The sequence below is a fragment of the Procambarus clarkii genome, chromosome 16 (assembly GCF_040958095.1).
Source record: "Procambarus clarkii isolate CNS0578487 chromosome 16, FALCON_Pclarkii_2.0, whole genome shotgun sequence".
NCBI lineage: Eukaryota > Metazoa > Arthropoda > Malacostraca > Decapoda > Cambaridae > Procambarus > Procambarus clarkii.
In genome coordinates, this window is record NC_091165.1 from 24,044,250 (window position 1) to 24,059,400 (window position 15,151).

The window sequence follows — 15,151 nt, forward strand, 5'->3', positions numbered from 1 at the left end:
AGCCATAGAGGATCAAACCCACAAATAACCTCTTAATTCAAGTATCAAATCTCAAAGGTAGTGGGAAAAAGAAAAGCTGAATTTTAAGTAAACTATTAAAGAGAATCACCACTTCCTCAATTAAAAACTAATGGGAAATATCTGTTGCATAGGAATATACTGTATATATTCCTCAGTACTTATAAAGTTAAATTACTTTTGTACTGATAAAACCTTTGAGTTGCATTCTGACGAGAGGATTTAAAATATTTCACAAACCAAAAAATGTAACATTCATATTGTGCTGAACACATGACAAAACACACGCTACTTTCACTGAAGCAGATTAAATATAGGATCTCTAATTTTTTTGTGATTTTTCCACTATGCTCTTATTTTGCCATGTTCCATTATTTTACAAATTAGTAAGGACAAAAATACAATAAAACGTTCTGATTAATGTGTTTTAATTTTAATATTAAGTGGTAAACAGATCACAAAATAGTTTACCTTAGAGTAAGCAGAGGATGCAATAGGATGAGGGAATGGTATAACAGCAAAATTTACAGTTTTCACAAAATAAATGCATCTCTTTCATAAAGTAATTCTCATCCCTTACACAAACATATTTTACTGTAACAAATTCTATCCTCACTTATCTAGCAATGGTATGACAATGCATTTTGAAGGTAACACCAGTCTAAACCAAGCCTTTACAAAACACATTTCACTCTGAAGAACTGCTTCAGGTCTGAACAAATGTCTTCTAGTGAAACATTGCAACATTGTAATAAGAGTAAAGTTCTTGACTAGCGCTTCCTTCACTGCACTGGTCAGCAGCACCTGCCACGTTGTCAAAGACCTTACTTTTTTTTTTAAGAAAATCGTTATCATTCATGCCTTCCTTTTTAACACACTACTTCCATACCTCATACCTTCTTCATAGCAATTCTTCTTCTTTTTTTCCTAAAGGAGCAAGAAGATCCTATAGACATCATACTACATGTAATATCAGTGTACAGCAGTCTACACATCTTCATTTTATTTCTCACTCTTTACTCGCCTTCACTTCTACTAGAACTTTTTTGGGTGATTTTCCATAGACTGCATCTAAAGTAAGACCTGTGGGAGAGAACTGTATTTATGAAGAACAATATCATCACTACCTGGCTTATTAGTAACAAAAGCTAAATATTAAGCAAAATCTATTTTTAGCAACTACTTTACTGCAAAAACAAATTCTTAATGTTGTCAAAGTTGAGGGAATGTTCTTTACATGATTAACAGTCTCTATAGTACTACAGTGATTTGAAATAGATGTTGGACCTAATCAATATGCCAAGTATTGTATAACTCTGCGTTTTTTAGGAAAACTATTCAAAATATTAATTTTGGGCTTTAAATCTTTAGTCTTGGACATTAAAAGAGCACTACATACTTTGAAAAATATCTAAATTAGAAGTCAAATATTCTAGTTCACAAAGCACAGATTTCAATCAAGCTAAATATGTAATTTGGCACATGGTGCATAACACACGAGTCATTTTGTTGCACAAGTAAATTTAATGAACTGTTCAAATGCTTTTGCGTAAGTCACTCCACACCACTTGCCTACTAGGAGGGTAAAAAGCTCAATGATTTGCAAGAGAATGATATCTTGAAAATAATCAATCATTTATCGAAGAATAGCACATGAAGGATTTGGTGCAGCAACAATAAGAGGAAGAGGGGGAGAAGGGATAACAGAGGACCATGTGCTTTCCCAACTTCTGTTTTCTGGATATGCCCATTTCCCATTTTGTGTTTGTCTGAATACAAAAAGTCAGAAACAGGTGCAGTGAATGATCTGAATAAAATTATCCAGTCAGGTGGTTCGAATAATAATGTATGAGGAAGTTGCAAGATGAGCGCCTGCCAGGCCTTGTGGCGCAAGGGTGGAAGATGGTCCTAGTTTGTCCAGTGACCATGTTGGGCACCACTCTAGTGCTTTCTACCCTGTGATGCCACAGATTCATGGCCCAATGTCTTGATTTGTTATGGGACTGGAGTGTTTATTTCGTAATTTGATTGGATATACAGTACAGTATCGTTAAAATCTAGGAACATCCGTGCACCTTGCTGGCTCCAAATGTACCCATTCTGTTGGTGAAAACTTTAACAAGTAGGATTCGTAAAAGAGGTCAGTGATTACATTTGAGAAGAAAGCCAAAATAATTAAGATGGTGAAGAGTCGAATCCCAAGGAGTGTTGTGCGCACTGAATATGGATAGCATTAAGAAGAGAACACTTTTTATATTATTAAGGTTCACGCTACCATCTTTGACTGTTTCTCTTCAAGTGAAAGTGATAAAACAATACGTAATAGAAAGGCAGTAAGTAAAGCAAAAGTGGAGTGTGCTGATAATGCAATGTGGCAGTTGTACAAGCATAAATGCAAAATGAAAAAGCCAGTGGCAGGCTGGCTGTTCATGGAAAAAGCATGCGAGTTTCGCCAATCTATGAAAATTCCTGGGCTTTGCCGATACAGTAATGGATGGCTCAGATGCTTTAAACTCCACCATGGCATTAGGTACATTACAGTACATGGTGAAAAGTGGTCTGCTGACCCTTCTGGTGCAGAAGAGTATTTAAGTAAAATTGCAGAAATAGTGCAGGAACAAAATTTATCTCTAGAGCAAATTTATAATGCTGATGAGACAGGTTTGTGCTGGAACATGTTAACGACAAACACAATGGCTCATAGTGAAGACAATCCTTTAGGTGGTTATAAGCTGAACAAACAATTTCTGTGTTGTGCTGTGCTAATACAGCTGGCATGCACAAATTGAAATTCCTTGTAACTGGGATTAGCAAAAACCCCAGTGCTTTAAGAGTCAACTAGGTGCCTCCCAGTGATTTATAAGATTTGATTTATATGAAATGAATATACCAATTTAAATCTACCTTCAATCAACACAAGGATCTATAAAAAGCACTTATTATGAAGCTCAACTTTACTATGAATGTTATTTCTAAGATTAGCTTTAATGACAAACCACTAAGTGAGAGCACCGTGAAGAAAAAAATTCTAAGTAATAATTATAACACAACTTGCCTGAAAATACAAAGGTTGTTCCAAGCCATTGTCGAGGAGAGAGAGTATTATTGAAGAGTATGACTGACCCCAGCACAGTGAAGAACTTGCGAGTCGTAGTCACAATTGAGCAAGGAAGAGGACCAAAATCGCTCACCATCAAAAATATGAAGAACTGCAAAGTAAAAAGGGTTATGAGGCTCAACACCTTCACTTCCACAAATACCGCAGTTGCAACATTTATCAGAATAAGGATATGCTAGATACCTACAAGACAAAGCTTTCTTGTTGATTTCATGTGCTTAATCATGAATGCATTAGACCAAATTTAGGCTATTTAAATGCTATTACTATGTAGATTATTCTTATCCAGTACTCTTCCTTTTATTAATCTGAGTTTATGGAAATTTCTCTTTACATGCTGGCAACTTCATACAACATTTAATAGTCTTCAATGCATGCAAACCTTTTGTCATTTACCTAAATTACCAAAGGATCTACATACAGTAGATGCTTATCTTATTCTATTTTTAATATATGCTTTACTCTACAGTTCTTTCTGTATAAACGTCACCCTCAGATAATGAAATTCCTTTTACTACAGGCTTGACTCCATTCACATGGCAGACACTCCATTATTTTACACTGTACAATATACATATTCTTTAAGTATCTAACCACTCTACATAAATCCTGATTTAGTGAGCAAAACAGTGACACAGGACAAATGTAATATCAAATGTTAATATATATCCACAACAATTACTAAATATTGCTCAACTAGTTTTATATAAACATTTTTGGCATCAAACATTTGTCCGATGGCAAAAATGTTCCTTTCACATCCCACTCAGCCATTCTTAGGACTCCCCACAGGCTCTTGCTGGCATGTCAACTCACTTGACCAAGGGCACTGCAGATACTGAAGACAAGCATTTTTGTGAGAACCTCTGGATAACGCTGAGCAAAGTTGACAAAGGTGAAGATCTCGCCTGTCACCAGAAGAGCTGTTGAAAAGAGGATGACATAGGTAAAAAAAAAGAAATGCATAAAGTTGTATATTTTACTATTAATAAATTAAATTCTTACTTGCATCTTATTTATTTATTTTATATTTTATTGTAAAGGTGAGAAGGGGAAGTTGGAAATAAGAAGTGACAAGTGATCTTTTTGCCAAACAATATTTAAGTAATTAAAAAAGTCCACAATAGAAGGCAATTAATAAGCATAGCCACAATAGAATGAGTACATACCTATTGCCAAGTATCCAATAGAGAACAGATTCATATTGAGCATCATATGGCCAGATTTGGTCTTTGACTCGGCAATCATGCGTTCTTGGACAGCTCCAGTCAGTCCGTCCATTGTCAATGACAATAACTAGGAAATAATAGCATTACTGTTATTACATACTGTACTATCTTTGATATGGTAAGGCAAACAACCATTACACCAACATTCATACATAAATAATTTATATTCACACAATAATTCAATGGAGCAATATAACCTTTAGCATAAACTAACCATAATCAGAACTTTTTAAGCAAAAAATTTAAAATTTGCATTAAGTTTTATAGATGAACAAACATTACTGAGAAACTTTACTAATATTCCACACCCCGGAATAACTAACTCCCAGGAAAAAATGTCACTAGTACAGCATAGCTTATGATGACAATTCAATTTCTTTATTATGCACCCTATACCCATCCCGTGGGCGGTGGTGTAAAGGATTACAGAGGCACATAATCGGTTCAGAAACTGAACCCTCTAGTTCATTTAGCTAAGCAAATAACAATCTTTTGACACTAGTTACACAATTATTAGTGTTATACAGTATATACATGTACACATACATACATGTACATATACTGTACATACATATACACACACATACATATTTAATCACCTACACAAATACACACATCAATAATCTTTTATATCACAAGTGATTCAACAAGAGGCTCACAACAGTCACTATACAAGGCACTTTACATCTATGGACAGATGGATTATTATTATTATTATTTTATGTACCAGCTATGTATTTAACAGCTATGTGTACAACCAAGAGAATTCATTTAATTGTGTGTATAGCAAATAATTAGGCTAGGTGTTTTGCAAGGTAATTATGAGGACAAGTGCCAATCAGCATGACTATGTAGTACTGTACAGTACTCATGCGCTGCGAGGTTCTACTGTGGATGACTGAGTGTTTTAGTGGCGGTTTATCCATGATAATTTACATCATATTGTACTTTTTGTGAATCACACAGAAATCACATTAATGTGATATATACCAATAAGAAAATCTAATAGGGCTATGAGGTGGACGCGAACCTACGACCCCGGCATTGCCAGTCGCGTACTCTACCACTAGACCACCGCTGACTTGTTAAATCCGGTTGTATGACTGATAGTCATCAGTGGTCTAGTGGTAGAGTACATATTTTACCAGCATTTTTCATTTAAACCAGTATTTCTGGTTTAAAGTGGTAAATACCCTGCAGTTTTCCGAAACATTACTAAAAAAAATTATTCTTATTAAGCTAAATATTACAGTAATATGAAGCTGACAAAATCTGTCTGGTATACAGGCAACAACCAACATTTTATATATACAATTTAGTACATGTCTGTCACCTGCTGGCAAAAGCCCAAAACACACTGCTCATCTCATGTCATCATCCACCCCACTACAAAACACTATGCATTTCCCTAGAATTATCCTTTTCATATAAAAAAAATTCTGCATATACAGTACATATATGCTATTGTCTCTTTAAGCATCATAATATGCTATTTAAACCAATTATTTATATACTGTATGCCAAATTATGCATACAGTACTGGCTTTGCTTACATATATAGTAGTATTTTTTTTTTTGGCCCTTTATCATTTTTTCTTTTCATTCCATATTTTTGTCCGTATACTGTAACACTATTATAGGCCCAATAGCTGTGAGGTATTTTTATATACTGTATTATAATTTTTTTGGGGTAGTATATTTATGAATATATGGTTATATTTATGTTAACATTCTAGGGACAGGAAGCCTGAACAGTACTTTGGCTTATCAAAGTTACCCTAGGCCAAATGCTGACCATTCCGAGGATGCAACACACAATTATCTAACTCCCAGGTACCTGTTTACTGCAAGGTGATCAGAGGCCTCAGGTAAGATAAACTTGTCCATCTATCTGTCCTCTCTGAAATTGAGCCCAGGCCCCTCTGTTGTGAACTGACAATGTACCCCATTTTTTCTATCAAAGAAATAAGATTTTCCCACTTTTACTCTTGTCTGATAATTTGAAATAATAAATATGGGAATGTATTTAAAAATAGAGCATTTGAGCCCCAAAATAATCTCTCTGAAACTGTATGAAAAAGTAGACACAGAGGGTTAAAACTTTCAGGGGTTACACTGTCAAATATTTACAATAAGTACTATATATGTAGTACAATTCTAAGACACTCCAAATATAAATTAACATCTTTAAACTTTGTGCTTATAAAAAATTGGAACTTACTAATATTCCAAAACTTCCTAGGAAATCATTTGCAACTAAGATTGCTGTGATTATCCTGTCATGATGCATGTGTGCAGAAATTTTGGAGCCATTGCACACACATAAAAATTGACAACTTTAAAATGTCCCTTTGAGTTTTGGTAATAAACACTGAAGCAAACGTATACTAAAAGTAAGAATATCTCATTCCCTCAAGTACACTTTTCTCTGAACAAACTATCACTATTGTACTGTTCTCTGAACCCACACCATAATTGCAAATTGTCCCTAAAACTTACCTCAACATCTTTGCTTCATCTTGAGATTTAGACGACTATATTTCAACATTCCCTCTTCATACAAGACAACAGACCATACAATATCCTCTACTTACCAGAAGAACCTCTCCAAGGCCAAGACCACCACCTGAAGATGCTGCTGCTGCTGCCTTGGAGTCCTTATAAATGAACATTGCCACCCCTAGGGAAAAAATACATCTTTTACCTAATAATTAAACCTCATAAATATACAGTACAATATTTACAAATAATGAAACAATATGTGAAACCATTAGATTGGAGAGAAAGATCGATTAGTCAAATATTAAAATTATATTGCAAGGGCGGATGGGTGGTGATAAAAATGGTAATACTGTAAAACAAATTTAGGTTATTATAAAATTAAACTTTAAAAATATAAAAATTAACATTCATAAAAAATGACAGCTACATTAAATATATTAACATACTCAAATATATTTATTTAATATACAAAACACTGAAGAAACTAAGAACATGCAAAAAGTGAGAAAGAACATTATCAGTAAAGATACTTTTAATGTTACAAGACAATAATCAATCTAGAATAAGAAAACTTGAGTCCAGTACTGGACTCGTGTGGTCTGCATACTAAATATGAAGTTCCTATATTAAATGACCAATACAGTAATATGATGAATTGCAAAATGAAAATAAATGCGAAAAATGTCACTAAGTTCAGATAATAAGAAACAGTACTTAAGTGATGTGTTAAAATGAAGGAGTAAATACAAAACAAAGAAATATATGTAATATATTAGGCAAGGGAGGAGAGCAATTGAAGAGTGCCTAGATATGCCATTACTGCAGGTAACAAGACTTTTGGCATTATAAGAGACTTCCAGTATTTACACAACTCACCTACAACAATCATGAAGATAAAGACATATTTCTTCCAGGTATAGCTCTTACGTCCCAAAATCACTCCCAGGACCATCACTGGAATTGGCTTACATGATTTTCCTACAACCTGGAATTATAAGAGTAAATAAAGAAATGAATACGTACAGTATTTTGAAATACAAAATATTGCATTTTTCTTTAGTGCACATGTAAACATTATTTTTGGAATCAAAGTCAAGGCAAAATCTAGTGTTATACAGCTAAAGCAAACATTAATCTGTAGTCTTATTTACTGAATTGTATTTTATGTTAATGCTGCATTTTTTTTATATTTAAGCCACATTCCCTGAACCAATAGAAAATTAGTGTTTATCTTAACTAATTTTAGTACAAATCTTATTTCACGATACAGCTAACCAGCTATATACCATTTTAAGACTCTAATGAAATTTTCATGGAATGGCGACGTTCCGACTTTTGACATGTCTTACGTGTCAAAAGTCGGAACTAAATTCAAGTCAAATCAACCCCGATTGTTGCCTGCAGTAGTTCATGCAAGTCACTGGCAGATATTGTTATTTTCTCCAAAGTTATCAGTTCCAATGGACAGTAACAGGCTATATTAGGGAAGGTTAAATTATATGTCAGGGAATTTGGTTTCCAATAATACTTTTTCAGTATCCAGTATTATGAGGTAGCACACAATACTGGTCAAGGGCTCGCTAGGCTCTTTAGACACTACAAGCTGATCTTTTTTTTAGATTCATCTACAATCTACACCTATTTACATCACAGGAATCTAGTACCACCCAAATTTAATGGCAACAGAGATCATATTTAGTACACTGGATTTAAATGATAAAATGGCTATTTAGGTTCATACTTAAAGAATAACAGAGCCATCACTGATCACATACTAACAAGTTTTTCCGAATGATTGTGGAGGGAGGGAAGGTTAATAAAAAATACATCATTTTATATAACTCGTCTTCAAATTTGGACATATGGAAGGCAGTTTAAGCTCAGGCCACAACTTGTTCTCCTAATAGAACGTCGCATTTTGACATGTATTCTACCAAGGCCAAAATTTGTCGTACTAGAAAATGGTAGCAGCTCACAGAATTGACACACTGACCTGTTTTCTGTTTTGGGTCCTCTGGTAGGTTATGATAAGGGCACTTTAGTATGACAGTTTCTTGACATTGGGAAATCTTAAAACAGGCTGCAGGCCAAGCAGTGCATTTTTGGTTAACAAAAACTTACAACAAATGAGAACTACAAAACCCAAGTCTGTATACCTATATTATTTTGGTCACTTAAGAACTACTGAATGCACGACTATAATACACTGCACCCACACTGATTCTAAAGCAACTTTTGTTTATTCTATGGAATGTATAACAAATTAGGTGTAACAAACCAGAAGAAATAAGAACATCTTCAATACAAATAAATATGCATATTCAATGATTGAAAAGGAGCATTACAGCAGCAACCGTTCGCTTATGTACATGCAACGCCTGTAATACACACCACCCAGGTTATTCTCAAGCCCATTCACAGCACTCCTTTCCCTTACTTTCAACCTTGTATCAAACCATTGCTTTAGTTCTTTTCAAATTACCTTTTAATATTTGTACTCTTCAGAAATTTTATACTAAATAGAATTCAGTTATTATTGGCAATAATATTCAACAGTTAAAAAGACAAATTTTATATAAAAAAGTGATACATATTCATGAATACTTAAAGTGTTAAATTATAGAAACATTGAAAAAATATATACAGTACTGGTACTTACAAAATCAGATGATCTAACATGTTTGCAAGTAAAAATTATGAAAATTAAAAAGAACACATGAATGATTTAACAACTGACCTGCGTAGGGTAATTGATCCACTGTAGAGCCATATTTGAGGAGACCATGGCCAGCAGGTAAGTGAGAGCACTTGAGGCATAGTAGATACGACGGGTTGTATCCTCCCCCTGGTCGAGGACAAACTTCCCCACTTAAAACACACAGATGCACAGGAGGGCCAGGAGAGTCATGGTTATTATTAGAAATGATCACATTTAAAGTGGGTACACTTTAACAAAGTTTAGAGGGTTTTAGGGACCTTTACTTATTACTGGCATGACAATTGGTCTTAATTTGGTTAGCATTACTGATACATAATTAGGAAAGAGGATATGCATCTAAGGGATGGATTTCACAACTGCATTTCAACAATTTCAATCAATTATCCACTCTCAAATTTATAATTATATTATGATTCTTCTAAAGTACAGTACATTAAAATTTCCTTAAACTTGTACAGTAAAGCAATGTAATCAGCATATAACTGAAATGTTATATGTAATAAAATTCAGGGTTTTGAAAGGCATCCTATTTTTCTCCCAAGAACTTTGCCAAAAGTCCACCAGTGTTTTTATTTACAAGGTATCTGATGCATCCCTGCAACCCCAAGTTGACTAGTAGATTGAATATCTTTTATTACTATACTATACACAGTACACCCATATGAATTTTCCATACATTTCAGCATTGCAAAAAGAAAAAAGCTGAATCAAGCATGTAAATCAATAAATGTTAAGAAATATTACAACATGTGGAATATGCTTACAACATATGTTTTACAGTACAGTACATACAATGTTCTGATTTCTAAAGTTGCCTTCAAAATGAGAATATACCAACCAATGCTCCTCTGGAGAGGTGTGAGAGGTGACCTGCATCATAATAATAATTACAGCAGATATTTTTCAGTCAACTGAACATGATATTCCCCTATGCCAGGCCCATGTTAAACCTGCCCACTCTACATATTGTACAACATGGAAATACATGCACAAAGAAAGAGAGGCGAGAATGAGTGGGTGGCCAATTTTAAAGGTGATACTATTGTAGACTGACCCAAGGCCACACTTTTCTAGCAATGACATTCATAAACACTATTACATCCCATACCAGTTGCTTAACTTCCAGGTACCTATTTATCACTAGGTAAACAGAGGTATCAGGTGAAAGGAAATGGTGCTAAAATGTCTTTTCCTACCACGAGAATCGAACTTAGGACCTTGTGGTTGTGAGCAGACAGAGTTGATTACTGTGCTACGCCACTTGGATATGGTTTATCAAGCAAAACTACTGACAGTTTAGGCAAGTGAAAAAGATACTACATTTGGAATATATATAGAGCAAAGAAATTAAAAACTTGGCAAGGTTGACAATGCAGATAGTGGTGGCAATAGATGGCAACATACTGTACAGTACCAATTGAAAATTCATTTGAAAAATTTATTGAGCTTGTATTTATAGTACACCTTGTTTCCTCCCCCTGGTCCTGTGTTTATTTCTTATACCCTTTACACAAATAGATCAAAGCAGCTAATATCATATGGTGCAGCAACAATGACAGGCCATACTGAACCAGGTAATGCCTAATGTGTATGAAAATGTAAAAGAATTATTATCATAAAATTTTACAGTAACTAGTTCATCATGTAGTGCTAAGGGTATCACTAACCCTGGAATAACATAGATTTACGACAAAATGGAAGCAATCAAGCAAGACTATCAAATGAAGAAAAGAAATCAAACAGAAAATGACATTTAATGATACTATTATGAAAAAATCATGCAGTAGTTCCACAAATAGGCAGAATTGTAAGCATAGCAGTAAGACTTGCCAATCACCATTTACTAATTTTACAATCAAAGCAATTGTTTCTTCGCAGAGAAGCATCCTCTTTCCAAACATTGTATTCAAAGATAATATTTTCCTAGTGCATTATTTACAATAAATTTACATTAGCAAAAAATGTGAGAAAACACAATGTTAGGCAGGCACAATACTAAAGGATGGTTAATAAGTCATGCACGTTGCAGCAAAATCACAGTAGTACTTACTTATTTTTGCATATATAGCATTTATGATGCACTGGAAAAATACAAGGGCAAGGGAATACGTAAATTTTTCCTTTTCTTCACCATAACGTGTACGTGTACTGAAAGAAAATATGCCCTGAATAGCTGCTCCAATCTCTTAAATATTGGTAAAATTACTAACAATAAATAAACAGATTAATTATACCTTTTTCTAATCAAAATATATGCTAAAATTAACCAAACAATACTGTTCCACTATCCAAATCAGTTTTATTGCCAAGGCACATTAAAACTATTTAGTAACCATGGACAGACATTTCCATACAACTAGAGAAAGATATGTCTTAGATATGTCAACCCTTACTTAAACTACAGTATCTCATTAACAAAGATTACAATGGATTGTTTCATTAGGCTTTGTCTTTGATTGAAATCTACAAATCCCACAACCTAAGTTTTATGCACCCCGTCCTCCAAACGGCGACCACCCCCGGGCGTGACAGTCCGGCCAACGCCGACCACCCCTGGGTGTGACAACCCGGCCAACGGCGACCACCCCCGGGATTGACAGCCCAGCCAACAGCGACCAACCCCCGGGTGTGACAACCCGGCCAACGCCGACCACCCCCGGGATTGACAGCCCAGCCAACGGCGACCACCCCCCGGGTGTGACAACCCTGCCAACGGCGACCACCCCCGGGTGTGACACCCCGGCCAACGGTGACCACCCCCGGGTGTGACACCCCGGCTAACGGCGACCACCCCCGGGTATGACACCCCGGCCAACGGTGACCACCCCGGGTGTGACAACCCGGCCAACGGCGACCACCCCCGGGTGTGACAACCCGGCCAACGGCGACCACCCCCGGGTGTGACAACCCGACCAACACCATCCACCCCCGGGTGTGACAACCCGGCCAACACCATCCACCCCCGGGCGTGACAGCCCAGCCAATGCCGACCACCCCCGGGCATGACAGCCCAGCTATCGCTGACCATCCCCAGGTATGACAGCCTGGCCAATGACAACCACACCCAGGTGTGACAGACTCGGGTGGCACACCAATTATGACAACCCAGGTAACAATATTAACTTAGATTTTCTAAAATTAAACTGAATCTACTAAAATTATCCTCAGTGATAACCTGATCAGTGACGATCCAAACTAAACAACTGACATGTGATGACCCACCTAGGTGACACTCTGACCTTGCAGCCACAGTGATCTTGATAATGAGTTACATCAATGTCATAAAACTTTGCATTACAATAACATACTGTCCTTACTACGTGTATAAAGACAATTTATCGATTGAACTTACATTGATTCTTGCAACACCCCATAATAGAAATAGAGGAAGAAGATCCCTCCAGCATATATAAAGAACTTCGCTCGGTGGAATAGACTCTGGTTGCCTTCAGTCATGTCTGTGGCAAAGTTAAAGCTGGCGTTGCTCGAGTGATGGCAGGTGATGACGACGACCCTAGGATCGGAAACACCTCGGCTACCCTACGAATGATGGTTTTTCTTTTTTGTGATATGTGCAATTTGTTTAAAGGTTTTCTCCTGCCGGTGAGTGTGTGAGTGATAAAGGTGGGAGGCGCGGCACAGTTCTAGCGACCCGCTGTTGCGCCCTCCAGTCACCTTTGTTATAGACGACAGAATCTTCCATATATAAACAAAAGTTATAAAGAATTTAGTTCCTCCAACTCATCCGCGCGCCGGTTAGGAATCGCTTCTTGTTACCGACGTGGATATAGACGTGCTCTACTCTGATTTGTTGATCCTAAGTGCTGGCGTTATTTATAATAATAATAATAATAATAATATTTTATTTAGGGAAAAGTACCTACATAGATGCAATTACAAACATTCTGATTGATTTATTGATAGAGCTAGTACATGCAATACCTAAAGCTACAAGTACGCATAGTGTTTCGGGAAACAAAACGCCTGAAAACGGACATTTAAATAAAGAATTAAATTTTACAAGTAAATGCTTACGGGAAAATATAACAAATAGAATAAGACAACGTTCAAATTATAATAGTTATTGCTGATAGTAAAGTTAAAATGAAACAAAAACTTGCATTTCAATTTCAATTTCAAAACTTGCATGATGTGCAGCGAGATCGAGTGCCGGTGAGCGACAGTTTGTCGGAAAGGTTATTAGAAAATTATTGGTATTTCCGTATGTATTCTGAAATCATTGATCCGTTTGAGTGTAAGCTCTTAATACAGTCATCTAGTAGCATGTATAATAATGCACAATCATCCGCATGCATATTAGGTTTTACGTATTCTATTTTAGTAACATTGCACGTCCTCAGACATTTTTTATTTCTGTTGAAGGGCACGAGAGCTATTTCAGGCTGTGAATGTAGACCAGTCACCTTTCCCAACCACAGCGCCATACATGTTATGCAGCCGAAAAACTTACATGTTCAACTTAATGATGTGAATTAAATACTCATAGATATAATAGTTCAGTATATAGACTCATAGAACCTATGTATCAGTCGATTAAGAGTTGAGACGCGATACCCATGAGCTGTAGTACATCCCTAATTAGCTCATCACTAGAGATATTCCCATGTAGCATTAGCCAACTAGCACCAAATTACACTCTGCCAACTTCCAGAATACAACTGAGGGAGGAAGGGAGGGAGGGGGGGAATTATCATTGGAAAGCGCCAAGCCATTACGACTATATTGCACTTGGAAGAGGTCAGGATAAGGATTTGGGATGGGACGAGGGGAAAGAAATAGTGCCCAACCACTTGGACAGTTGGGGATTGAACGCCGATTTGCATTAAGCGAGAACGTCGTTCTACCGTCCAGTCCAAGTGGTTGGATGATGGAACATAACATAACTAATTAAACACAAGGCAAAGTTAGAAAAGATTCAAAGATATGCCACCAGACTAGTCCCAGAATTGAGAGGTATGAGCTACGAGGAAAGGCTACGGGAGCTAAACATCATGTCCCTGGAAGACAGAGGAGTAAAGGGAAACATGATCACCACCTACATAATTCTCAGAAGAATTAACAGGGTGGACAAAGATAAACTATTTAGTATGGGTGGAACACGAACAAGGGGTACAGGTGGAAACTGAGTATCCAAATGAACCACAGAGACATTACAAAGATTTTTTATAATGTCAGAGTAGTTACCAGATGGAATGCATTAGGCAGTGATGTGGTGGAGGCAGACTCCATACACAGCTTCAAATGTAGATTTGATAGAGCCCAATAGGCTCAGGAATCTGTACACCAGTTGATTGACAGTTGAGGGGCTGTCAGTCCTCTCAATTTGGCAATCAGAGAGTTTGCCAAAGAGCCAAAGCACAACTAGGTGGGTAAACACTTTTTTGTTGGCAGTTTGGATTTTTTTGGGGGGGAAGGGTTCGTTTTGGATTTTCTTTGTTGTGCATTTAGGATTTTTTGGATTTGAAAATTAAACTAAACCTACCACCCACGTTATATATATTGTAATTATTTATTTTATTAAAACTTTTGTTTACAAAAAATGAG

General features: G+C 36.3%; 1 protein-coding gene across 2 annotated transcripts; it reads right to left on the reverse strand.

Moving 5' to 3' along the window:
- Positions 1-429: 429 nt before the first annotated feature.
- LOC138349574 (solute carrier family 35 member B1-like) lies at positions 430-13,277 on the reverse strand. 2 transcript variants are annotated; one of them, XM_069325307.1, is made up of 9 exons: positions 12,939-13,277; positions 11,637-11,734; positions 9,605-9,735; positions 7,744-7,852; positions 6,960-7,045; positions 4,306-4,432; positions 3,953-4,059; positions 3,074-3,227; positions 430-1,101 (listed from the first exon to the last, which is right to left on the reverse strand). In XM_069325307.1, the coding sequence occupies exons 1-9, from the start codon at positions 13,040-13,042 to the stop codon at positions 1,028-1,030; spliced, it is 990 nt and encodes a 329-aa protein (XP_069181408.1). In that variant the 5' UTR covers positions 13,043-13,277; the 3' UTR covers positions 430-1,027. The 2 variants fall into 2 exon arrangements, with proteins under 2 accessions (XP_069181408.1, XP_069181409.1); XM_069325308.1 differs by lacking the exon at positions 11,637-11,734 and having other exon boundaries at positions 12,939-13,076.
- Positions 13,278-15,151: the final 1,874 nt, after the last annotated feature.

Bases quoted from the DNA above. Each gene is read 5' to 3' on its own strand.
- LOC138349574 (XM_069325307.1), bottom strand. From the start codon at position 13,042: ATGACTGAAGGCAACCAGAGTCTATTCCACCGAGCGAAGTTCTTTATA. The intron at 11,735-12,938 runs GTAAGTTCAATC...ATTTTCTTTCAG, and splicing joins GGGGTGTTGCAAGAATCAAT to TACACGTACACGTTATGGTG. The intron at 9,736-11,636 runs GTAAGTACTACT...GTGTGTTTTAAG, and splicing joins TGCTATATATGCAAAAATAA to TGGGGAAGTTTGTCCTCGAC.